The sequence below is a fragment of the Narcine bancroftii genome, chromosome 7, assembly GCF_036971445.1.
Source record: "Narcine bancroftii isolate sNarBan1 chromosome 7, sNarBan1.hap1, whole genome shotgun sequence".
Classification (NCBI taxonomy): Eukaryota; Metazoa; Chordata; class Chondrichthyes; order Torpediniformes; family Narcinidae; genus Narcine; species Narcine bancroftii.
In genome coordinates, this window is record NC_091475.1 from 50,747,058 (window position 1) to 50,774,855 (window position 27,798).

General features: G+C 40.5%; 2 protein-coding genes and 1 long non-coding RNA gene across 3 annotated transcripts in view; 2 read left to right on the plus strand and 1 right to left on the minus strand.

The window, feature by feature from the left end:
* The window catches only part of LOC138738914 (superoxide dismutase [Cu-Zn]-like), a 33,273-nt gene extending 17,714 nt beyond the window's left edge, over positions 1-15,559 (plus strand). Inside the window, exons 4-5 of the mRNA XM_069890107.1 lie at positions 4,469-4,586; positions 14,121-15,559. Of these exons, the coding sequence (XP_069746208.1) occupies positions 4,469-4,586; positions 14,121-14,231 (229 nt within the window). The 3' untranslated portion in view covers positions 14,232-15,559. The remainder of the gene's footprint in view (positions 1-4,468; positions 4,587-14,120) is intronic.
* Positions 1-26,426, minus strand: LOC138738919 (uncharacterized). The gene is made up of 3 exons (XR_011341864.1): positions 26,307-26,426; positions 2,535-2,670; positions 1-2,149 (listed from the first exon to the last, which is right to left on the minus strand). It is a non-coding gene; the product is annotated as an uncharacterized lncRNA (long non-coding RNA).
* Positions 25,770-27,798, plus strand: part of LOC138738912 (superoxide dismutase [Cu-Zn]-like) — a 29,060-nt gene continuing 27,031 nt past the window's right edge. The window contains exon 1 of the mRNA XM_069890103.1: positions 25,770-25,952. Within this exon, the coding sequence (XP_069746204.1) occupies positions 25,785-25,952 (168 nt within the window). The 5' untranslated portion in view covers positions 25,770-25,784. The remainder of the gene's footprint in view (positions 25,953-27,798) is intronic.

Consider the following 27,798-nt stretch of genomic DNA (forward strand, 5'->3'; position numbering starts at 1 on the left):
AGGCAGCATTCCTGGGGGTAAGGGTTTTGGCCGCAGAACTGGCATCCATGGGTCGCATCTGGCTGAGCAGCCGTTGCTGCAGCCATTGTCGTCTCCACATATCGGCCCGATCTTGGCAAGGTGTCAGCGAGTCTAGCAGGGTTGGAGTGGGGGGCTTGGCACTGTGGTCAGGGAGGTATTCCATAAGGTTGTTTCTAGCTGTCTCCATAGCCTCTGGCACCCTCACAGCCTCTTCCAGGGATACTGCTTTGTTCTAACAGCCTGAAGTGCCAGTTGATGAAGTAGGCAAAAACAATGCAGTCAGACAATGTTCATGGCATTTATTAGCAGAAACTTGTGGTACAATAATGAAAGACAATGGGTGCATACACAGTTATGCCCAAGGGGAGTGTCTTTAATGGTAGAGATAATGCACAGCCAATGTTAGTATAGCAGGGCTTGCCAGAGGGGAGACAGGCAGCTTATCAGAGATTCACCACACAGCTGCTGGCGGATTTTGTTTGACCGGACCCCCACCACCAGCATGTCCCTCATCAGGTCCTGTGCTATTCGCTATGAGGTTCTAGCGTGGAAGTTGCATGCCCGTGCTAGGGTTCTTACTGAGAGCATGAAATCCCAGAAGGACTCCCCTGGTTGCTGTCTTCTGGTCAGGAGATGGTGTCTCGCATGTACTTCGCCTCCCCCTTGGAAATAATGGGACTGGAGCATATCCATAGCCTCCCTGTATGAGGCGCAGTCCTGGACTAACACATACGGGAGGTCTCCCAGCTGGGCTACTCGCAGCATGAAAAGGTCTTCTGGGTGCGCAGTCAGCATCATCATGTTTCAGGAAACAATGTCTCCAGCAACTGAAATGCATGCATGCGCTGGTGGCTCGGGGGTCTAGTTCCAGTCGTTCTGGCCGTAGTATCATTGAAAGGTGCTGTCGTTGATTCATTTCTAGGCACCCTGATCATGTTGATGCTGGGGACTGTTGCCTCTACTGATGGACATGGGACTCCCCAGGGTCCGGTGTAACCTGGTAGGTGTCCGCTGAGGGTCCGGCGTATTCGTTCTCATCCCCATGTCTGAGCCAATCTCCTCAGGTTTGAGGGAATCGCACACATCTCAACCATGAAGGATTTGTCCCTCTCCTCAATCTCCTCCGCATGCTTGGGTGGGATTGCCAAGATTGGGAGTGATCTTTGTCTGCTGGCCATTTTATGTGAATGGAATAAATTGTGGCAGGCTGAACCAAAGGAAAACACAGGCACCATACTGTTTGGGGCAACACAGCTTTATTCCACTCACATAAATATCTAGTTGGCTGCTAGCTATGCTTACAGTGATCCTGGGGAGAGAGAGAGAGAGCACACGGTCAGGGCCTTAGCTTTTTACCATGGCCCCAACTGGTGGTCGGATGTCATTAGGCTGGGTGCTATGTCTTTAGGCCACCTGTTGGCCGAGTGATGTACCACAGTGTATCATCACAGAAGAATTGAATACAGTGCCTTCTGTCATGTTGGGTTCAAACACACTTGTAATAAAAACTACCTTGAGCCCGGAGTTGCATTCATAACTTGCCTGATTGTAGCATACCCTTGGTGAATATCTACGTGTGCATCGCCTGCTGCTCCCGAACCCAACAGATGCATAACTCTCTCGGATGCGTAAGTCCCACCCTGTGACATCATCAGCCCACTCAATGTCTCAATATGGTTATACCTGTACCACATTCCCCTTTGCGATTGAAGCCCCCCTTTCTGTGGCTTTACCTGCTACAGTTACCTTTACACATTTAGGTACAAATACACATAAAACATTTACAATCACTAGTCCTTCTTGACTCTGGGTGTTTTACAGTCTCTACAGATTCATTCTCTACAGTTCCTTTACTTCTCGGTCTGACGTTGTTCTTATTATGCCAGGTGAACTCTATGTTTCAGTCAGCAGAGTCTTTGGACCTTCCTTTGCAGGAATGTCCACATCCAGCAGAAATCTTGAAGGGGTCCTGCATAATCTCCACATAATGTTTTGCAAATACTTTTGTCTTTGAATGCTTAAAATTACTATTTATGGGCCCTTTAGTCCATCACATGAGAATTCTATTTCTTCCATTGTCGTGCATCATTTTACTCTCATGTGGCATTTTCTTATCTTGAGCAGGATTCTATGGGGTGGTAAATTTCAGAAAATGCATAAATAGCAAGTCATTTGTGATTCTAAATGTTATGATTATCAGCATACTTTTGCTGTCCCTGAGTGGCACTAATGCCCAGAAACACAATGCAGTTACATTGATCTGTTAAACTAAATTGGACCAGAGTTAACAACTGCAAGCATTGTAAAAATTGTTTGCTCCTCCAATTCCCACGGACTATAATCCCATGAACATACTCATCCCTTTCCCATTCGTCCTTTCCATTCACTTAACCTCAGTAGAGGAACTGTCGGTCTGTCCTGTCTGAACACTGCCACAACATTTTCCCTGACTAGCAACGCTACCCTCCCACTTCATGCCTTCCTCTCCACCACGTCTTTAAAAAAAAAAGTACCTCCAGACATTGATCTGTCAGTCCTGCCCTTCCTGCAGCCAAGGTCTCACTACTGGCCACAATGTCAAATCTCCATGTGCTGATCCATGCTCCAAGCTCATCCTCCTTTCCATCAATACTTCTTGCATTGAAATACCTGTAGACACAAATAGAACATTACTCTCACCATGGCAAACTTTTCATTTCTGTCTTTATCTGCAGGCTTAACAACATAATCACATTTACGAGAACAATTTTCTGCTCTGGTTCCCATCTACCTGCATCATTAGTTTAAATACTCATGAGAAGCACGAGCAAACTTTTCCCCCAAGGATATTTGTTCCCCTCTAGGTCAGGTACAAACAGTCCTGTGGGTACAGATTCCACTTTCCCTGGCAAAAAGCCTAATGATTCAAAAATCTGAAGCCCTCCCACCTCTATTATCTCATAAGCCACGTTTTGAGCTGTATTATTCTCATTTCTTACATTCAAGAGATCACAACTCTGGAGGTTCTTGCCATTAGCATCTAACTCCCTGAACTCGTTTTGCAGAACCTTGTCACTCTTCCTATAATCATCATTGGTCCTTGCATCAACCATGTCATCTGGTTGCTCACCCTCCCACTTGAGAATAATGTAGACTCTGTCAGAGACATCCATGAATCTAGCACCTGGGAGGCAACATACCTTCCAAGAGTCTTAATCTCATCCACAGAATCTCCAATCTGTTCTAACCATTGAATCCTTTATCAACTCAACTCTTCTTTTTCTTCTCCCCCACCACCAACCACCCCCACACACACCCACACACACACACCCACCCACACACACACACACACACACACACACACACACACACACACACACACACACACACACACACACACACCTGACTTCTGAACCAAATGGCCAGACTTCATGCTCGAGGTCTGACCATTGTAGCTTGTCCCCAATAGGTTGTATCTCAATGGAATGCTTGTTATTTGACAGGAATGGCCACATTGACTGCATAGTCTATTTCTCTATCCTAATAGTCATCAATCTCCCCCACCACAAGCTGAGTCCTGGCTTCTGCGCTTTATTTAAATTTAAAGACAATTCAAAAAAAGTTCCTGACACTCACCTCTTTCAGTAATTTCCCACCACTCTCTGAGTTAGAAAGTTGAATAAAAATGTTGTAAGAGGAGTACAGGAGAGACTGGGGAGAATGTTGAGTGACAGAAGGTTGAAAAAATGGTGAATAACACATGTGCAATTTTGGGCTTTTATCAACTGGAGTCATTGAGCATAAAAGCAGGAAAATTATTCTTGCTCTTCATAAAATACTGATTTGGCCTTAACTGGAATATTGTGCCTCATCTGATTGACATATTATAGGAAAGATGTGAAGGCATGAGAAAATATCCAGAAAAGATTCTGAGGATAAGGCACCATACTTGCATAGCAAGAATAAAGAGATTGTGATTTTTAAGATAGTGAGAGGCTGTTGTTTGCAGAAAAGGGGTCATAAGGGAAGAAATTTAAGAGTGACAAAAGGAAACCATTTTCAATCCAGCTTGTGTTTGAAATCTTGAGTGCTCTGCATGTAAATACAGTGGACCAGATTCTGTTGATGCCTTTGGAAAAAGTTGAAGAAACATGGAGAAATTGAAGGCTGCAGAGAAAGGCTGATAGATGGAAGTGGAAGGTTGTTCTGATAAAGAGCCAGTGCAGATTTGATAGCCTGAATGACCTGTGCTGTAACCATTCTTTGGTTTCTCTCTCATCTCTCTTGTGGCCTCTCTGGGTTGCAGTGATTTCCCCATTTTCCAGAGACAGTGCATTGCTTATATTGATCTTCTAATCATTTCTGTATTTCCTTCTATTAAATACTCAAAAGAAATGTATTGTTTATTTGTTAGTCATTGTTTTCTCTGTAATATTTCTTCATATTTAATATTTTTAATTTCTTGTAGACATGTTGGTGACCTGGGTAACATTGAAGCTGGTGATGATGGGGTTGCAAAGTTTGAAATGCACGACCGACTCATTCGTTTGGCAGGAAATTATTCAATAATTGGACGCACTTTAGTGGTAAATATTGCCTGGAATAATTGCAATTTTTAATGTTGGACTGCATGAGGGACTTGTTCAACTTAAAATAACTAATAATGCATTTCCGAGTTTCTTAATAAAACTTAAAGGGAGCATAACTTACCAATAAAGGAGAAGTTCCTAATTGGGCTGGGAATGAGGCGATGGAGGGGACGAGGGCATTTGGAATATGGATCATTAATGTTATTGCTCTGCAAATAATGTTAGGTCTATCAAACCACAAGATCTATATCATAAAGACCACTGGATGCTAATGGGGTGTGCATGTGTCATTTAATGGTTGCTTGCAGAGTCCAATAGACAACAGACTCGCCAAGGCAAATAGCGCCTTTGGAAGACTACACAAAAGAGTCTGGAAAAACAACCAACTGAAAAACCTCACAAAGATAAGCGTATACAGAGCCGTTGTCATACCCACACTCCAGTTCGGCTCCGAATCATGGGTCCTCTACCGGCACCACCTACGGCTCCTAGAACGCTTCCACCAGCGTTGTCTCCGCTCCATCCTCAACATCCATTGGAGCGCTTACATCCCTAACGTCGAAGTACTCGAGATGGCAGAGGTCGATAGCATCGAGTCCACGCTGCTGAAGATCCAGCTGCGCTGGATGGGTCACGTCTCCAGAATGGAGGACCATCGCCTTCCCAAGATCGTGTTATATGGCGAGCTCTCCACTGGCCACCGTGACAGAGGTGCACCAAAGAAAAGGTACAAGGACTGCCTAAAGAAATCTCTTGGTGCCTGCCACATTGACCACCGCCAGTGGGCTGATAACGCCTCAAACCGTGCAAATTGGCGCCTCACAGTTTGGCGGGCAGCAACCTCCTTTGAAGAAGAACGCAGAGCCCACCTCACTGACAAAAGGCAAAGGAGGAAAAACCCAACACCCAACCCCAACCAACCAATTTTCCCCTGCAACCGCTGCAATCGTGTCTGCCTGTCCCGCATCGGACTTGTCAGCCACAAACGAGCCTGCAGCTGACGTGGACTTTTTACCCCCTCCATAAATCTTCGTCCGCGAAGCCAAGCCAAAGAAAGAAAGAAAAGAAAGCAGAGTCCAGGAGAATTGCCATTTAATACTGGGATAAGATGCCAAAAGTTGACTTCAGTGTGGTATTAACAGAGTAAAAGCAAGCTATTAATATTCAAAAGTGCATGTTCATGTTAATCTTCCGTGAGTTTCCAAACTATCTTTCTTCAATCCCATCAAAATATTCTTCTGTATATTTTGTCCTCGTATATCTAATACCTTTATCTACCTCTGCTGCTTGCCTCAGTTCATTTTAAGGATCAGGCCCTTCTGCCCATGACATCTGTGGTGAATGTGATGCCCAAATTAAAACAAGACTCTGCTGCATGCATTTTCATAGTTCAAATTTATTGTTAGAGAAGATGCATGGCATCACATGCAGCCCTGAAATTCTTTTTCCTGCAGGCCAGGCAGAATTTCTACTTATTGGTAACTGTAAACTACTCAAGAAAAAAGATACACATGTAGCATATAGAGAGAAATGTAAACAAAAATATACTAACAAACAGTGCATGCAGAAAAAAATATATTCAGTAGTAAATAATGTGTAAAGTAAGAGTCTTTTTTATTTAAAAAATTTATTTATTAGAAAATGAAATAATAACCACAATTACAAAATTAAAATATTAACAAATTGTCAAAAAAATTCATAGTTACATAGAGAAAAATCCTGAAAAGAACTACAAAGAATCCTAAAAAGAATAAAAAGCCTTATCACCCCACCCATCTGCCAATTCTACCTCCCTACTCTCCTAAGAAAAAAGAAGTAAGAAAGAAAGAATACCTTCAATCATTCATTCACTCTACAATGCGAAGATCCAGCTGCACCCACAGCCAGTCTCATATTTTCAAATTAGAATAATCCAAATATGGGATCCAAATCTTTTAAAATACATAATATTTATCCCATAAGTTATCTTCTCCATTGGTATACAAGACCTCATTTCTGAATGCCATCTTTGTAAATTAAGCTCCATCTGATCTTTCCATGAAACAGCTATACATTTCCTTGCTTCTGCGAGAGCTAATCACGAGTACGCCATTTGAAATTTATCTAATTTATTGAACAGTCATTTCAGTAAATTCCCCAATTAAAAAGATCTTTGAGTCTAGAGAAAATTGTATTTTCAGGATATCCTGAAAACAGTCCCTTAATCTAGCCCAAAAACCCTTGACTTTATCACAAAACCAAACTGAATGCAAAAAGGTACCCTTTTGCTCATTCTTTCCTCCATCTCGAATCAAAACTTCAAATAATGTTTCTTTAAGTAAATCCAGATGTCTCACTAAACAATCATACAACATAGATTTAAGCTGATAATAACAAAAAAGTATTATTAGGAATTTGATAATTTTCCTTCCACCTATCAAATGTTCAAAAAATGACTCAAAAACAGTCATTTATCGTTCTAATTCCTTTTTGGTTCCAAATTTTAAGGAGATTATTGTCCATCATAAAAGGTAGACTCTTATTCTGAAGCAAAGGATATGTCTAGATAATTCACCTGACATTCCTATAGTTTTACTAACCTCCTCCCATATACTTATCAAATGAAACAAAACTGGAGATTTATAACTATTAATAGTTTTATTCATCCACTTATAAATAAAATGATCCCTTCTAACCTCTCCAATTCTCTTCATTTCAATATCTAACCAAGTCACAGAGCTATCTAAAACAAATATTCTATTAATAATCTTCAATTGAGCTGCCTTTTAATAATTCACACAATTTGGTAAATGCATACCACTTAACTTATATTTCCAAGTTAATTTATGCATAGAGACACATGCCAACTTTCCCTTCCATAAAAATGTCCTTACCAAAACATTTAAATCCTTAAAAAATCTATTTGGTATCTTACAAGGTATATTCTGAAAGAAATATTATAATCTAGGAAATATATTCATTTTTATTCAACTCACTCTTCCTACCAACGTTAACAGCAAATCCTTCCATTTATTCAAATCCTCTTTTATGGCGAACAATAATAGTTGATTTATATTTTAATTCACTTTAATACCTAAATATTTAATACAATTTGACCATTTAAATCCTGCTACGCGTTTACATTCAGAATAATCTGCTTCCGACAATGCCATAAGTTCATTCTTATTCCAATTCACTTTGTAACCAGATACCTCCCCATACTGTAACAATCTCTCCTGCAATACCTTCAAAGACTCTTTTGGGTCAGTCAAATATACCAATACATCATCTGCAAATAAACTAATGTGAAACTCCTTTAAATCTGACATTATTTTATCTTCTTGCCTTATTACTTGTGCTAAGGATTCAATCATTAATGCAAACAAAGCTGGGGCAAAGGACACCTTTGTCTAGTAGATCGTTCTAAATCAAAATAATCTGATAAAACTCCATTAATCATTACTCTCGCTTTAGGCTGTTTATATATTGCCTTAATCCAATTAAAAAGCATTGTTCAAACCAAAATTTTTCCAAGACCTTTAATTAAAAAAATCCATTCTACCCTATCAAAAGTTTTTTCTGCATCCAATGATAACACCAAACGTAAATGGGAGTCTTCCTTAGAAACATTTATCAAACTAATCAATTTAACCATATTTTCTTTTCTTTCTTCTTTCTTTGGCTTGGCTTCGCGGACGAAGATTTATGGAGGGGGTAAAAAGTCCACGTCAGCTGCAGGCTCGTTTGTGGCTGACCAGTCCGATGCGGGACAGGCAGACACGATTGCAGCGGTTGCAAGGGAAAATTGGTTGGTTGGGGTTGGGTGTTGGGTTTTTCCTCCTTTGCCTTTTGTCAGTGAGGTGGGCTCTGCGGTCTTCTTCAAAGGAGGCTGCTGCCCGCCAAACTGTGAGGCGCCAAGATGCACGGTTTGAGGCGTTATCAGCCCACTGGCGGTGGTCAATGTGGCAGGCACCAAGAGATTTCTTTAGGCAGTCCTTGTACCTTTTCTTTGGTGCACCTCTGTCACGGTGGCCAGTGGAGAGCTCGCCATATAATACGATCTTGGGAAGGCGATGGTCCTCCATTCTGGAGACGTGACCCATCCAGCGCAGCTGGATCTTCAGCAGCGTGGACTCGATGCTGTCGACCTCTGCCATCTCGAGTACCTCGACGTTAGGGGTGTGAGCGCTCCAATGGATGTTGAGGATGGAGCGGAGACAACGCTGGTGGAAGCGTTCTAGGAGCCGTAAAACCAGTTTGATCAACATGAATCAAATTTGGTAAATATTGCACTAATCTGTTTGCCAAAACCTTAGTCAAAATCTTATAATAAACAATCAATAACAAAATTGGCCTATAAGACCCTGGGTTTAACGGATCGTTATCCTTTTTAAGAATCACCGTAATAATTGCTTGTGAAAATTATTCCTGAACTGATTGTGTATTCGATACCTGTTGAAGAACTTTCTCAAATACCTGAAAAACTAAACTTTGAATTTTTTAATAAAATTCTACCATAAACCCATCCTCCCCTGGAGATTTACCATTTGGCATTGAATTCAAAACCGATCTAATTTCTCAAACCAATTGGTCTTTCCAACTGATCCCTAGTCTAGTCATTCAATTTTGGCAACTGTAGTCCACCTAAAAACTCCTCTATTTTACTATCATCCTGTCTTATGTCAGAGGTATTCAATTTCCTATAAAATTCCTTGAACTGTTCATTAATATCTTGCAATCTATAAGACACCCCTGAATTCTTCCTCTGCCTTTATTCTTCTTGACATTTGTTCAGATTTCAACTGCCATGCCAATACCTTGTGTGCTTTATCTCCTAATTCATTATATCTCTGATTAGATCGTTGTATTAACCTTTCAACTCTATAGGTTTGTAACGTACCAATTTCAAGGCATCCAATTTGCCTCTCTTATTCTTTTTCTCCCTTTTTAAAACTCAAATTTCCTGTTCCAACCTTTCTGATTCAGCTAAATACTGTTTTTTCAATCTAACTTCTGAGCCATTTTTTTTTCTTGTGTACAATTTTACCTGATTTATCCATCACTGGATCTAAACAACAATTAAAATCTCCCCTATTATCGTATGATCTTTAGAATCTGAAATATTGAGCAAGACATCCTGAAAATATATTTCATCATCAACATTTAGTGCATAAATATTCGCCAAAGTCTAAGATTCTGCGAAAATCTTACAATTAACTATCAACATTCTCCCAATAGCCTCATGGACAGATACCAAAGTAAAAGATAAATTCTTATGAATTAAAACCGCAACCCTTCTAGCTTTTGAATTGAAAGAAGAATAAATAACTTGACCTTCCCAATCTCTTTTTAATTTTTGGTATTCACTATCCGTTAAATGCGTTTCATGCAAAAAAAAAGCAACATCTACTTTAAATTTCTTAATATAATTTAACAGAAGTAAGAGTCTTTAAATGAGCTTCTGATTGAGTCTGTTGTTAAGGAGTCTGGTGGAAGGGTAGCAACTGTTACTGAATCTGGTTGTACGAGTCTTGTGGTATTTATACCTCTTTCCTGATGACAGCAGCGAGAATAGAGAAGGTTCTGGGTGGTCTGAATCCTTGATGATTGCTGCAGCAGCATTCCATATAGACTTTCTTGATGATGGGGAGAATTTTGCCTATGATTTTTTGAGCTATGTACACTACCTTTTGATACATTTGAGACATTTCTCTCTATTCCCTGCATATTCAAATTTAGCTAATTCCTTATTTTAATTACTTCAGATTTTTTTTAAAAATTCTCCACAAGTCCTTAGGTGGCAATAACTATCAAGTATTTTAAGTTCCTGTTTTGGAAGTGGAAAAATCATCTTATTTCTTAATCTTGTAGCCCTAAATGGCACAACTATGGATGACAAGATAAGTCAAAACCAAAGAGAAAGCATACAAGGAAGCAAAAATTAGGAGGAAGAAAGATAACTGGGAAGCTTTTAAAAGCTTATAGACATAAGATCAAAGGAAGGAAAAGACAGGCTTTGAAAGAAAGCTAACAAATAATATTAAAAATTATACTTAAATGTGTATTAAGAGTAAAAAAATAAAATAGATGAGAGTAGATATAGGACCTACAGAAAATGATGCTGGAAAAATTGTAATAAAAGACCAGGAGATGGCAGAGGAAATGAATGAATATTTTGCATCAGTCTTCACTGTAGAAGACCTTAGCAGTATACTTGACTTTCAAGGGTTTCGGGGAAGAGAGATGAGGACAGTCACGAGTACCAGAGAGAAGGTGCTTTGGAAACTGAATGTTCTTAAGGGAAGATATATCTCCCAGACCAGATGGAATTGACCCGATGGTTCAGAATGACGTAGCGATCAAGATTGTAGCGGCATTAGTAATGATCTTCCAAGCAATGTTTTGTCTGATTTTTAATAGTCAATGTGTGCAAAAATCTTTGTTTTTACTGTGACAAAAGTATGTGCTCACTGAATTCTTGTGCAAATGTATACTTGAAATTTCTGTGCTGCAGTTGTACAAATCAGAAAAGGAAAGTGAGGTGATGTAAATGAATGATGTGCACATGTGGTATTCAAAAAAAAACAATTAACTAGTTAACAGAAACAGTTAGCTAAGAAATTATTTTCAATAAGTATAATTATTATTTACTACATTATTTTAGGTTACTAACCTTTTGTGCGCACATTAATTTTCTTTGTGCGCTGGTTGCAAAACGTGTGTGCATGTGCCTAGCTTAGAGAGAACAGTGCTTCCAAGAATAAATAGATTCCGGAGGACTGGAAAATTGCAAAGGTCACTCAACTATTTAAAAAAGGGAGGGAGGCAGCAGAAAGGAAATTATAGACCTGTTAGCCTAACATCAGAAGTTTGGAATTTTTTGGAGTCAATTAACAAGGATGAGATTACAGAGTACATACTCTGTGGAGGTGCATGACAAAGTAGGCCAAAGTCAGTATAGTTTCCCTTAAGGGAAAATCTTGTCTGACACCTGCTGCAATTTTTTGGAGGAAACCACAAGCAAGCAAGGCAATGCAGTGGATGTTGTCTATTTTGGTTTTCAAAAGGCGCCGCACATGAGGCTGCTTAACAAGATGAGAGCCTGTGGAATTACATGAAAGATACTAGTGTAGCGGCAGCTACACTGCTACTGAAAGAACACACAACCAGACGGGTTGAGCTCAGTGAGCAGAAAACTGGTTTATTGCTGGCTGCCGGGCTGGACTTGTACTCCCAGCCTGGACCTAGCTGAGAACCGCACTGGGGGGTACCGACGTCACTCAGGCGTCACATGGTCCCCCAGAGCGGGCTTCTGAGCCCGGTGCTGAGAAGAGGGAGAAACCCCTGACGGTGCCATTTTGGCTGGCTGCCCCGCCACATGGATTACAAGTGGGGCCGGTTCACCTGCCGAGTGGCATGCCGCCACACTAGCATGGATAGCATTGACTTACTGGCAGGTATCAAGAGTGGGAATAAAGGGATCCTATTCTGGTTGCTACCGATTACCAGTGATGTTCTGCAGGGGTAAGTGTTGGGGCCACTTCTTTTTGGGTTGTATGTTAATGATGTGAATTGTGGAATAAATGCATTGTGGCTAAATTTACAGGTGATACAAAGATTGGTGGAGGGAAGGAAACGGAGAGGCTGCAGAGAAAGACAGATCAGGAGAATGGGCAAAGAAGTGGCAACTGAAATGGAATGTTGGAAAGTGTATGGTCGTGCATTTTTGTAGAAGGAATAAAAGGACAGATGGGGAGAAAATTCAAAATTCAGAGGTGCATAGGGATTGGGGGTCCTCATGTAGGATACCTAAAAGATTAACCTTCAGATTGAGTTGGTGATGAAGTCACAATCTCCCTCCTGGCATAGGTCAATGCACTGAAATGGCCCAGTCATTCACAGAGCATGCTTTGCACTGAATTCCATAAACTGGCTGGCCACAAGAGCTGCTTCAAAAGGCTGTGTTCTCTCCAGCAGTCAGAATGATTCTCCCTTGCAAAATTGCAGTGTCTTTGCAAATGTATCAAATTCTGGAACAGACTCTGACAAGCCTTCCCTCAGTTCTTCCAATGTATTGAATTATTGCTGGGCTGTGACTTGTGATTGTGTTAAATGTTAACTGATCATTCAGTCCCTCCTATCTATTCTATCCCTTACAGTGATAATCCCATTTCACTAAAACAGGAGCTTGTAATACTATTAAATCTAGAAAGCAATTGTGGACATTTTTATTTTTGACCCAAAGTAATTAGAATTAGCTACCATAAGATTTAACATCTGATATTATTCTAGTCCCCTCCCCCCCCCTCCCCTATTTCAGTGGCTTTAAATCCTCATAAAAGGGAGTTTAGAACTATTCAGTGTGTGAAAATGAGAGACTTGGATCTTTTCAGAGCCTTTCACGGTCTTTAGTGCATTATAGTTTATGGAATACTTTGAAATGTAGTGACTTCTATAATTTAGTAATGAATAGATAGCCTTTAATTTCTGATTTTTGAAGAATAAAGATCGCTCAGGATATCAAAAATAATTTCCCTCTTCCTTCAACCATCCATCTACCCCCCCCTCCCCAAAATCTCATCAGAAGTACTTTTTCACATCCCTGAGCAGATCGATACGACCTTCAGTGAATATGTCATCTGGAAAAATAGCACTTCTAACAATGCAGTAGCCTCTCATGACTGAGCGATTTAAAGTGTCTGCCTAGATTTTTGTGCTTGTGTCTCTCAAATGAATGAACCTACTAACTTGGTGTTCAGAGGTGAGGGTACTAATGTGCTGCACCAAAGCTAACAATCTTGAATTGACTGGCAAAAGTTCTGTGCAATTTTAATGCATCATTGTGGAAACATTATTACGTGGTATTTTTATGGGCTGCCATTTGTGTGCAATTTCAATCAGAATGACAGTTTTATTGTGCTTTCTGCTGTACATTGAATTGCATGGTTATGTTCAATCGGTCTACTGTTGATGTTTCCCATTTAACACATTGAAGCACGTTAATGGAATCTCTTAACTCGGGGATGATTTTTTTCCCCCCTCTGTTCAAAGAACAAAAGGCAGGGCATGCATTTGGATTTCTTCCTGTGGATTTCGTAAAGGCTCTGGAAGTGCTGAAGGTTCTGCTCATGAAGAGAATGTTGCTTATTGGTGACCCCTCTCTGAAGGTGCACATTGTATGTCACATCTTTCAAAGTTTACATTCAGTGCTTTGCCCCTGGGACCCTTGAGTGATTTTTTGATTCAGACTGGGTAACTTTTCTTGTAACATTTTGACCATATATCTGGGACTCAAATATGTAATTCCAGTTTCCTCTGATTTAATCTGAAATTAATCAGAGATTAACCAGTTATTTCAGCCAGAAGGTCAGAACATTTTAAAACAATGTTTTAAACTTCATAAAACATTTTATGTTAATGAATTATTTTTTAACAAACTCATTGGTAAACTGAAAAAATATCAAGAATGGAGAGATTATCTTGATTAGTAATTGCTTGGAAAAGTTGGTGATGCTATTTTCAGAGTGGACATAATTGTTTTTTCTTTCTCAGGTCACTGAAAATGAAGATGATCTAGGTAAAGGTGAAAATGAAGGAAGTATTACTGGAGGAAATGCTGGAAAAGGTGTAGCATGGGGTATAATTGGAATAGCTAACAAATGAACCTGTGACAATTCAAATGGGCAATACTGAATAATAAAATTAAACAAGCAGAAAGATGCTCTCAAAAATCTGAATGAAATTTCAGGAACCAGTCTTTAAAGATTGAATTTGTATTTGCAAATTTTTCACTTCACTATAAAATGCATAGTCAAAATTGTATATTTTGTAGTTTCAATTAATATTAAATATACATGATCTTAAATTTTGATGTTATGTGACTTTCATGTAACAATTAACTTTGGTTGGAAAAGTAACACAAAAGTTGAGGTTTTCTGAAGGAGTTAATTGGCAAAAACGCTTAAATCAAATATATTATATATTGCCATTTATGGAAATAAGAAGATGCTATAAAAGCTGGAGAGATCTTAATGGACACATCAACAGGTTTAGCTGAGAAAATAGAAGCAAAAGTAAGCTCCTTGAACCTGTTCGGTCATCCATACAAGTATGGTGATATTCTCTTTAAAAACCAAATCTTTGTTCTTTATCTTTGATGCGTTTTGTGTCCAGAAATGTATCTATCAAAAACTTGCATGTATTCAACCACTTTGCTTTTTTCAGCTTTGATGGAGAACTCTATCATTTCACCCTTTTAAGTAATTTTATCCTGTATTTTACTCAGATGTGAGATCATGATCCTTAATTCCAGAACCCCTCCTCACCCATCCAGCTCTTCCTGCATCTAATCTGTACAGCCCTATCAGAATTTTGTATGTTTCATTGACATCTTTTATTCCTCCAAACTAAATTGAATATGGACCTGGTAAACTCATCTGGTTCCACTATTTTTAATTATACTCTTTACCTGTTCTTTAACTATTCTTGCTCCTTTCCCTCCATCTGTCTCCACCTCTCACACCTCTGTTCTATTTCCTCTGGGCCACTTTTCCATCTTCATTCTTTATATATGTATTGTGTTTATATCTATATTTATATATCGATATATACATACATACATGTAGTGATATCACCCCTCCTTTTAATCTTGATAAACGGTCCAGACCTGAAAGATTGACTATTTCTATTTTGCTGTCTGACCTTCTGAGTTCCTCCAGCAATTCTTTTGCTGGTGAAATTTCACTGCATTTTTTCAAGAGTGTCTATCCTCCTCAGGAAACAAAAACAGCTCTCACTGCTTCAGATCTATCTTTCCAAAGCCCACTATAATTTTACTGAGACTTCATTTTGTATTTGGGTATGGCCACCATGATGCATTGTATTCAAAAGAATGTATTGATGATTTAGAACATCTGGAAAAATGTTAGGTGAGAGAAAATGTTATGTAAACTCAGATTGTTTGGAATAAAGGCGGCTGAGTAGTGACTTAATTGAGATGTATAAAACTGAAGGGTCCAGACAGTGTAAATGAGAAGTACATATTTTTGTTGGGAGGTCAAAAATCATGTATAAATTTAAATTTAATTTTGTGAAGTATTTGATGAATACTGAGGGGTGGGGTGGTGGAATATTTCAGTCAAAGGATAAGGATCTGAAAACTATACTGGAAAAGAAGGGCAATCAACAGAAAGTTGGTGTCAACAGGAACTCTCACCATATTGAAAAGTTACTGGTTGTATATTTGAAGAGACTAATCTGCAGAATTACAGACCAAGTCTGGAAGGGCAGCTCTTTTTTTTAATTTCAGGGACACTATTAATCTTTCTATTTCAAGAGTTACATACTTTTATTTTAAAGTGTGTGAGGGGTTGGGGGGAAGAGGTAGATTAAAGTTGAGGCTCCAGTCTTTATAAGGGTAGGATTGTCCATAGGGCAGCTCACTGCACACCTTTTGTGGAAATGAACACTGTTTCATAAAAGCATGTTTCCATGGATGCTGGAAATCTGAAGGGCAAAGGGAAGGTAACAAGATATAGGAGCAGAGGTTGGCCCATTGAGTCTGCTCCACCATTCTAATCATGAGCTGATCCATCCACCCACTCAGCCCCACTATCCCAATTTCTCCCTGTAACCCTTGGTGCCTTGACTAATCAAATACCTATATCTGTCAATCTCCGCCTTAATACAACCAACGACCTCACTTCCACAGCCACCTGTGGCAACAAGTTCCACAGACTTGTGTCCCTCTGACTAATGAAGTATTTCTGCATCTGTTTTAAATTGACGCCCTTTTATCCTCTTGGACTTGGTCAATGTGAATTGTTTTAAATGTGCTGTACAAATAAACTAAACTAAACTAGAATCACTTACCATGGGAAACATTCTTGCCACATCTATTCTTTCCAGCCTTTCAGCATTCAAAATGCCTCTTTATCAAGGTCCTCCCTTATTCTTCTATACTCTAATGAGTACAGTCCAAGAGCCGACAATAGTTCCTCATATGCTAACCCTTTCGTACCTGGTATCATTCTAGTAAATCTCTGAATCCTCTTCAACACCAGCATGTATTTTCTCAAATAAGGCACCCAAAACTGTACAGAGTACTCCAACTGAGGTCTCACTAGTGTTTTATAGAGTCTCAACATTAAATCCCTGCTCTTGTATGTTCTCTAAAGATTAATGTTAACTTTGCATTTGCCTTCTTCACCACCAATTCAAACTGAAGGTCAACCTTTAGGGTATCCTACACGAGGTCTCACAAGTTCCTTTGCACCTCGGAATTTTGAATTTTCCCCCCATCTAAATACAGTTTGCCCTTCTATTTCTTCCACTAAAGTGCGTGACCATACACTTTTTAATGCCTATTTTGGCATCATCTGTAAATTTAGCCACAAAGCCATCTATTCCATAATCCAAATCATTTATATACAACGTAATAAGAAGTTGTCCCAACACCAATCCCTGTGGAACACCACTGGTAGCCAACCAGTACAGACAGGATCCCTTCATTCCTACTCTCTGTTTCCTGCTGACCAGCCAATGCTCTAGCTATTCTAGTATCCTTCCTGTAATTCCATGGGCTCTCATCTTGTTTAGTAACCTTGTGTGGCACCTTGTTGAAGTCCTTTTGAAAATACAAATACACAACATCCAGCATCTCCCCTGTCCATCTTACTTGCAATCTCTTCAAAAAATTGCAGTAGGTTTTTCAGGCATGATTTTCTTTTAAGGAAACCATGCTAACTTGGGCCTATCTTTTCATGCACTTCCAGGTATTCTGTAACCTCATACTTGACAATAGATTCAGCAGCTTCCCAGCCACTGATATCAGGCTAATAGGTCTATAATTTATTTCTGCTGCCTTGCTCCCTTCTTAAAAACAGCGGAGTGGCATTTGTGATCCCCCAGTCCACTGGAACCATGCCAGACCATTGATTCCTGGAAGATCATTACCAATGTCTCAAATCTCTACAGCTACCTCTTTCAGAAACTGAGGGTGCATTCCATCTTGTCTGGGGGACTTTCTAACCTATACCATTTAGCTTTCCAAGTACCCTCTCATGTAATCTTGACCGCACTCACTTCTCTTCCAAGAGAGCCGTGAGAGTCTGGTATGCTGCTAATGTCTTCCACAATTAAGACTGATCCAAAATATTCATTCACTTCCTTTCCTTGTCTCCCATTACATTTTCTCCAGCATCATTTTCTATTGGTCCTATGTTTACTTTGGTCACTTTCTTTTATTCTAGATATTTAAATAAAAGCTTTCAGTATGTTCTTTGATATTACTTGTTAACCTCCTTTCATAATTTATCATTTCTTTCCTAATCACCTTAGTTAAGTTTTTAAAAGTTTTCCAGGCCTCTATCTTCCTACTTATTTTTGGTTCTTTGTTTGTCCTCTCTTTTGCTTTTACTTTGGCTTTAACTTTCCTTGTCAGCCACATTGTCTCATTTTTCCATTCACAATTTTCTTTCTTTTTGGTCTGTGCCTGTCCTGCACTTTCCTCATTTCATGCATAAACTCCAGCCATTATTGATTTTCTGTCTTCCCTATTAGTGTTTTTCCAGTTGACTTTGCCCAGCTCCTCTCTCATGTGACTGCAATTTCCTTTACTCCTCTGAAATACCAGCACATCAGACTCTAGCCTCTCCTTTTCAAATATTAAAGTGAACTCAATCATATTCTGATCATTGCCTCTTAAGGGTTCCTTTACCTGAAGCTGTCTGATAACCTCTGCTTCATTTCACAGCACTCAATCCAGAATGTCCAATCCCTTGGTGGGCTCATCAACAAGCTCCTCCAAAAGGCCATTTTAAAGGCATTCCACAAACACTCTCCTATGGTCCCATACTGACCTGACTTTCTTGATCTATTTTCATGTTCAAATCCCTCAAAATTATTGTAACACTGTCTTTCCAAGATGCCTTATACATTTCCAGTTGTATTTTGTAGTCCACATCCCAGATGCTGTTTGGGAGCCTTTATATGACTGCTGTTAGTGTCCTTTTACCTTTACCATTCCTTAACTCAACCCTTAAGGACTCTACCTCTGCTGATCCTATGTTCCTTCTTTCCAATGATTTAATATTGTTGCTTACCAGCAGAGCCATATTGCACCCTCTACCTCCCTGCCTATCTTTGCAATAGACCATGTATCCTTGAACGTTTAGCTCCCAATAGCATCCATCCTTTAGCTATAACTCAGTAATGACCATAGCATCACACCCTCCAACCTGTACAGCAAGATCATCCACCTTGTTTCTCAAGCTGTGTGCGTTTTAAGTATAATATCATAAAACCAGTTTTTGAATGTACTGAGTCTCTGTCATCCATCGGCTATTAATTTTGTTTGGTTACCTGCCTATCATCCTTGCTCCACACTATCTTCAGTTTATTGCTGTTTCCCCCTTCTTCAACCCTAGCACTTTGGTTCCCACTCCCCACCAAATTAGTTTAAACCCAACTGAACAGCTATATTAAACATGCCTGACAGGATATTGGTCACCTTTGGGTTCAGGTGTAACCCATTATTTTTGTATAGATCATACCTTCCCCAAAAGAGATCCCAAAGATCCAAGGATCTCAAGCCCTGTACCAGTTTCTCAGCCATGCATTTTTTTTCCCCTCGCTAATCCTGAGATTACCACCCTGGAGGTCCTGTTTCTCAGCTTCCTTCCTAATTCCCTGACTTCTCTCTTCAGGACCTCCTCACTTATCTTACCTTTCTTATTGATACCAACATGTACCAAGACTTAATATTACAGCACAGAAACAGGCCTTTTGGCCCTTCTACTTTGTGCTGAACTACTTTTTTTTGCCAAGTCTCACTGACGCACCTAGTCCACAGCCCTCCATACCTCTCCCATCCTTGTACCTGTTCAGTTTCTTATTAAATGTTAAAATTGTGCCCCCATTCACCACTTCAGCTTGCAGCTCGTACCACACTCCCACCACTTTCTGTATGAAGAAGTTCCCTCTAATATTCCCCCTAAACATTTCCCTTTTCACTCTTAACCCATGATCTCTGGTTTGTTTCTCACCTACCCCCAGTGGAAAAAGCCTATATTTACTCTGTCCATCCCCCTCAATTTTAAATACCTCTTTCAAATCTCCCCTCATTCTTCTATGTTCCAGGGAATAAGTCCTAACCTGTTTAACCTTTTCCTGCAACTCAGTTTCTGAATTTCGAGCACATCCTAATAAATCTTCTCTTCACTCTTTGTATCTATTGATGTCTTTCCTATAGTTAGATGACCAAAACTGAACACAATACTTCAAATTTGGCCTCATTAATGTCTTGCACAACTTTGTCATAAGATCCCAATTCTTATACTCATTATTTTGATTTATGAAGGCCAATATGCCAAAAGCTCTCTTTGCAACTCTATCTACCACTTTCAGGGATCTATAAATCTGTATTCCCAGATCCCTCTGCTCTAATGCACTCCTCAATGCCCTACCATTTATGTCCTTTCTTGGTTTGTCCTTATAAAATGCAACACCTCACACTTGTCTGCATTAAATTCCATCTGCCATTTTTCAGCCTATTTTTCCAGCTGGTCCAGATCCCTCTGCAAACCTTTGCTGTCCACGACATCTCCAATTGTGGTGTCATCTACAAACTTGCTGATCCAATTTACCAATATTCATTCCAGATCATTGATGTAGATGACAACAATGGTCCCAGAACCAATCCCTGAGGCATACCACTAGTCTCAGGCCTCCAGTCTGAGAAGCAATCATCCACCACGACGCTCTGGCTTTTTCCGTCCAGCCATTGTCGATCTAGTTCACTACTTCACCATGATTACTTTGCGTCTGAACCTTCCTGACTAACCTCCCATGAGGGACCTCATCAAAGGCCTTACTAAAGTCTATAAAGACAATATCCACAGCCTTTCCTTCGTCAACTTTCCTGGTAACCTCCTCAAGAAACTATAAGATTGGTTAAACATAACCAACCATGCACAAAGCCATGTTGATTATTCCTAATAATTTTCTGGCTATCCAAATAATTGTATATCCCAATCTCTTTGAACACCTTCCAATAATTTATCTACCACTGACATCAAGTACAACAGATCAATGTGAGCTAAATTCCAAATCCTTTGGCACCACACCTGTGTCAAAGGACCTCTGCAATTTCTACACTTGCTTCCCTCTAGGTCCAAAGGAATATCTTGTTAAACCCAGGGGATTTATTCACACTTATTTGCTTTAAGACAGCAAATACTTCCTCCTCTCAAATCTGTATAGGTTCCACACCTCAGTGCTTGTTTTCCTTACTTCCCATGACTCTCTGCCCATTTTCTAAGTGAATACTGATTGAAAAAAAATTAAGTCTCCTCTATTTTTTTGGCTCCATACAATAGCAACCACTCTGATCTTCAAGGAGACCAATTTTGTCCCTTACTATCCTTCTGCTCTTCATTACCTGTTGAAACTCTTATGATTTACCTTCACATTGTCTGCCAAAACATCCTCATGTTTTCTTTTGACCTTCCTGATTTATTTCTTGAGGTTTTTCTTGCAATTTTTATACTCTATTATTCTCTGAGTTACTGGGAAAGATTAAACAGGTTAGGACTTTATTCCCTGGAGCATAGAAGAATGAGGGGAATTTTGATAGAAGTATTTAAAATTATGAGCAGGATGGACAGAGTAAACATAGGCTTTTTCCCCTGAGGGTAGGTGAGAAACAAACCAGAGGACATGGGTTAAGAGTGAAAGGTTTGGAGAAAACATGAGGGGAACAACTTCATACAGAGTACTTAATTTGCTTCATGATGCCTATACCTGCTATACACCTCTCTCTTCTTCCGAACAAAATACCCAATGTCCATCAAAACCAAGGTTCCCTATGCCTACTAGCCTTGCTTTTAATTCTGGCAGGAACATACAAACTCTGTACTCTCAAAATTTCACTTTTGAAGGTCCTCCAGTTACCTTGCACATCCATGCCCAAAAACAGCATCCCAATCCACGTATTCTAGATCCTTTTTCATTTCCTCAAAATTGGCCTTACTTCTGCCACCTCTCCTGACTTGTTACCTAATAGGAGATCTAATATTGCACCCTCTCTAGTTGGTAGAAATCTTTCCTGAACACATTTGACCAACTCCAAGCCATCCAGCCAGCCCTTTTACAGTATGGGAATCCCAGTCAATAAGTGGAAAGTTAAAATCTACTATCACAACCTTGTGTTTCCTGCAGCCATTTGCTATGTCTCCACAGATTTGCTCCTCCAATTCTCATTGACTATTGGGCAGTCTATAGTACAACTCCATGAGTGTGGTCATACTTTCCTAATCCTCAGCTCCACCCATATAGCCTCAGTAGATGAGCTAATTGGTCTGTCTTACCTGAGTACAGCTGTGATATTTTCCCCTCCCAAGCAATGCCACTCTTTCCCCCTCTTTATTGAGAGGAATGGCCACAGGGGTGCCCTCCACTGTCTGCCAGTTCCCTCACCAAGCTTGTTGTTTCTCTCTAGTATCAACTTTCTCTTTCAGTTTAAAAATCTTACCTACCACCTTTGACATTCTAATATCTAGGACTCTCATCCCAACTTGGTTCAAGTGCCATTCCTCCCAAAGGTGAAGCCCAAAAATTGAAACCCATTTCTCCCATGTCCATTATGCATGCCACATATTCATCTTCTTGATATTCTTTACTCTGTGCTTAGCTGCATGCAGACAATGTTGGAGGTTGACAGCAGTGGTTATCATGTGACAGCATCAAGTAGATGTCACCCATCTACCCTCCTGCCTCCTAGGTATGATAGTGTCCCTGTAACTCCTGTATATCACCCCCTCTGCCTTCAAAATGATCTGGAGTTCATCCAACTCCAGCTCCCTTAATTCAACTTGTCAGGAGCTGCAGCTGGATGCACTTCTCGCAGATGGAGTAATTGAATAGTGCTGGCTTCCTATGACCCACATTCTGCAAGAGGAGCATTCCCCTGCCTTGCTCCCATTTCCACTGTTTATGACAAGAAGAACAAAACATGATAATATGAAACCTGCCCTTTCCTGTGCCTCCCTGCTGTATCCATTTTGTTCCACAAATAGGGTAGCTGTTTCTTTCTTCAACTCCTGCACCACCACCTCAGTGCCTATTCACTGAAGCCCTTTAAGCCAAAACCTTTTCACTCTGACACAGCCATCTCCAACAATATCCGGTGTTCACCCTCTCCCCTCAGAATGGTCTGGAACCAATATGCGACATCCTGTACCCTGGCACCAGGGAGGCAATATGCTATCCAGGAGTCTTTATTGGACTCACTAAATTTCCTGTCCTCCTCACAATGGAATCTCCTTTCACGATTGCATGCCTCTTTGCCCTCTCCACTACCAAGCCAGCAAAAATGTTGATATTGAGGACCAAAACCATGCATTGAAATAATGAAATCATTATTTTCTAATGAGAAGAAGCAAGAAAGTGAATGAGTGCATATATATGATTTCCAAAAAGTCTGAAAACCTGGAGACTGAGTTGACATTATCAGTCCCCAGGACTCAGCCACACCCTTTAAATTGAAGACTTTGGAATTGACATGTTTGGGGAATGATAGGTATAGGAATCTAGAAATGAATAGCTGTTAAGTCAATTGAAAGTTCTTGCAATCCTAATGAAAGAGTGTGGTACTTCAACAGATGTGAGCAGACTACCAAAGGCACAATTATTACAGGAGATTCTTCAGTTTAAAAATAGATGGTGGAATAGACTATCTTCTGCAGTCGAGCAGAATAAGAGATATTTGCCCTTGCTGTCAAGGAGGTTAGGGTGAGGAGAAGAGGATCCCGTTTTCTTGGTCAAAATGGGTATCAATGACATAAGAGCTTAAGTTTTATTGAGAGAGTGACCAAATAAGAGGAACATTAAAAATGAGAATCATAAAATCAATAATATCTGGATTGCTATCAAAGCTGCATGCAGCTAAGCACAGAGTAAAGAATATCAAGAAGATGAATATGTGGCATGCATAATGGACATGGGAGAAATGGGTTTCAATTTTTGGGCTTCACCTTTGGGAGGAATGGCACTTGAACCAAGTTGGGATGAGAGTCCTAGATATTAGAATGTCAAAGGTGGTAGGTAAGATTTTTAAACTGAAAGAGAAAGTTGATACTAGAGAGAAACAACAAGCTTGGTGAGGAGGAAAGTTATTGGGTGGAAAATAACTATGTCAATGCATAAATAAAGAGGGACAGCACTTGATAAAATGGCATTTAACAATGGATCAACTGAACAAAATGTTATAAATGCAATGGAAAAGATACATCTCAACAAACTAAATGTAAAGAATTGATTGCAAGGTAGATAAATGTGGGCAAATACACGTGGGTATAAACATAATTTGATTGTAGAGATGGACTTGTAAATAACAAAGGCTGGGAGTGAAGCAGCCCACTGTGGCCATTCCTCTCAATAAAGGACAGACGAAAAACAGGGATAAGGCAGGGTGGGGCAGTCAGTGGCTAGTAAAAGATGAACCCAATGCACAATTGAGAAAGGTATTCATTTCTGAAAATGAAGATGTGGAGTCATTCTGGGTGAAGCTAAGAAACACCAGGAGCAGAAGACAATGTTGGAGGTTGACAGCAGTGGTTATCATGTGACAGCATCAAGCAGAAAATGTGAAGTGCAAGCAGCAAGGTTACAGTAGTAATCATGGGTAGTTTTTAAATCTACATAACAACTAAACCTTATCAATTATAAACGTGGAGTAAAATTGTTAAGTATGCATGAGATGTTTTTTTAGACAGTATGTAAAACGACCAAGTCAGAGAAAGGCTACAAAAATAGAATAACAATATTGCTGGGTGGGATTTATGTGAGAAGTACAACATGATGGAAAGTGAAATAGTTCTTAACACAAATCTTGGGGAAACAAATTATATAGAAAAATTTGTATTAGATTGGACGTTTGAAGTAAAAGCCATAATGGAATTGATAATTTGCAGTAAAAGCCATAATAGAATTGGCAAAAGTTAAAGGAATTATTAATTTTATGATCCCATCTGAACTGAAAATGCGAAATGAAACCATGGCTGACAAAAATTAATATATTGCACCATTTTTTAAACTATTGAGTAATGAGAGCTTATTACTATGTGCACAGACAGGTACAATGCATTGAAATTCTATTTTGCTGCTGCAAGGTATGCAAATTTCAAAAATAGATGAATGTAAAATAAATATTTGCAGTAGAAGTTAGTTTTTTTAAAAAAGTAATGGTTCAATCATGCAAATAGATCTTTGATGGTCCCTTGCTGGTTTATGGTAAGGATAGTACAAGGAGGTTCAAGGGCCTGATTTGGATTTAAAACGTTTTGAACCTCGAGGTGCTGAATTTCAGGCTTCTGTACCTTCTTCATGAAGGTAGCAGCAAGACTCTCAAAAACTTCTACAGGTATACCGTGGAGAGCATTCTGGCTGGTTGCATCAATGGTACGTAAGAGCCAACACTCAGGACAAGAAAATACTCCAGAGAGTTGTTAACTCAGCCTGTGACATTAAGGGCACCAGACCATTCCATCAAGGAATTGCCTACAGGAGGCAATGTCTTAAGAAAGCAGCCTCTAACCTCAAGGACCCCCACCACCCAGGCCAGGCTTGCCTTACTCTGTTACAAGAGTCTTAAGATGAGCACTCAGTGGGACGAGGACAGCTTCTTCCCTGCTGCCATCAGATTCCTGAATTTTTTGTGCACTATTTTTTTATTGTTGAGAGTGGTCTCCATGAGTTGCAACCTGATGCTGCTGCAGAACAACGCATCTTGTGAAATTTTCTGAGGTTGTGACCAGGGTATTTTACGATTTTATCTGCCTTCTTGAGTCAGCCTCATGTCTTCGATGGAGATGGGTGCCTGTGATGCTCTGGTTAAGGTTCGCCATGAGCTCCAGCCATCTGTATTCATGCCCAGTCGATTTTTCCAGCCATGATGCAATAAGTCAATATACTTTCCGAACTACACCTGCAGAAGTTTGAGAGTATTCGTCAACGAGCCATTATCTCCTCGGGCTTCTGAGAAAGCAGGGGTGATGGTCTGTCTTCTTGACGTTTGCTCCAGGAGAGGTCCTTCCATTTGGGGGCAATGAACAAAGATAGACACGTGGTCTCACCACTCGAGACAAACTCTTTCTTTCTTATTTGGGACGTTGAAACGTTTCTGTCCATTCAGAAGTGATTTGCCCGCGATCCCAGGGCATGTGGAATGGGTCTTTGGAACCGCGCGTGCGAGCCCAGCGCGCCTGCGCAGTCTTTCATTCCGAGTCCGACCGTTGTTTTGGGTGGGAAATTATGGAGACCACGAAGGCGATTTGCGTGTTGAAGGGGTCTGGTGCCGTTTCCGGAATAATTAATCTGAAAGCAGGGGTGAGAACAAATGGCGGCAACCGGTCTCAGTCCTTGCGAGTTCCAATTGGCGTCCGAGCGAGGTTCTCGCGTTCAGAGATGCAGCGTCAATACCCTGTGGGGAAACGAGCTGCCGGAGGAACCCGGCTCAGGCTGTGTCCGTGGGTGTTTCGGGGCAAGGTGATGGCGGCAGGAATCGACGTGAAAGAAATCGCCGTGTCGTGTCCCGTTCCAAGGCGGACGGACCTTGCCTCGCCCCCTTCCTCGTGCACAAAGGCGTAACGGCGAAGCGAGCTCGCGCGGCAACGGTCGCCCCGGGAGGCAACGGTCGCCCCGGCGAGCCTTGGGTGGTTGTGTCTCGGCTCTTTGACCTACCGGCAAGCTCAGTAACGCAGTCAGATTGCGATTCCCTTCATGATGATACGACCCCGTAATATGAAAGTCTCGGGTGCTTCTGAGTCAGGAAGCCGACCGGGGACAGCGTCTGACAAGCTGGGGCCTATTAAAAGAGAGAGGGGGAGAGGTTGACGAGGAATATTCAGGCAGGGTCAAGTGACGAGGGATGCAGGAGTTCAGGTAATAGCTCGAGCCACTTTCAGGTGGCCACAATACCCGACTGGAAAGCCGCCGATGCGGCTGTTGGGTGGCCACCTGAAAGTGGAGAACCCGGCCAGAAGGTTTACCTCCTTAACCCTTCTCCTGTAGGTATAATATCCTGCTCCGAGAATCCCCTGTTGCACCTGAAAGCAGCACCAGGCAAAGCAGCTCGCAGCTTTCAGATGCCGAGCAGGGGGCGGGCTGAGCTAGCGACCCAACTCCCCTCTGCCTGTCAGTGCTCCGGCGCGGGACGAAGGGGCTGGAGCCGGTGTTTGCTCTGCGGTCCCTCTCGCCGCTTCAGACCGTTCAGGTGGCAGAACACTGCCTTCAATGCTTTGCAGACACCTGCAGCCTGCTCCAGAGCCGCATTCTCCTGGCAATTCCACCTTAAAATTTGATGAAGGGAAATTTTATTGAGCATCTCAAAAGATTGGCAAATCAAGTAAAGGATTATTCTAGTTGTTTCTAAGTATGTTCAGAGAAAATATTCTTAATGTCAGAAATAAAACTTCTCACACATGAGTCTCTTTAAAACTGATGACACGACAAGCTTTATTTACAAGTCTGCAGAGTTGGACTCAACTGGCTTCTCACCAGTTAAGCCCCGATACATACAGTGCATTGATTTTTATACCCTTATTGTTTGCCCTTCCCCTTCTTATTAATACTGTTTTAATTGGTTAGTATTACAAAAGCATTCTAAGTATAACTGCATTTTTAATTATCACGTTCGTTACGTACGCTGTGAACTCTACATACACTAAATTCTGTTTCTCACCCTTCTTATCAATCTTTTGTCTCCTGCATGTCTCTCACTATGACCATGAAAAGATAGGTTTAAAAAAACATATCCAGCTGAACCTTTTGTCCTTGGCTGCTAGTAAGCTCCCTGTCCGTTCTGGCTTCCCTTTTTATGATTAATCATCACATTTTAACTTAAGCCATTTTAACCTAAATTCTCTATATATAACAATCCACCCCTTTCTCTCTTTAAAATGTGTGTATTATATATATATGAATGGGGATTTTAACTAGGGGAAGAGAAACGTCTCATGATAAATTAATCTCGTGCTGAAGTAAAATTCTAACGGGGTCTCCCAGTACCCCTGGTTGCATAGCCTGTTGGACCATGGAAATCACCAGGCTGCGTAGACAGGGAATAATACAGGGCAAAACAAGTAGGAGGAATAAAATACCTCTGATGACCCACAATAAGGTACGCCACCAGGTTCCTCCAAACCATTTGTCCATCCAATTTAATTTTGCAAAA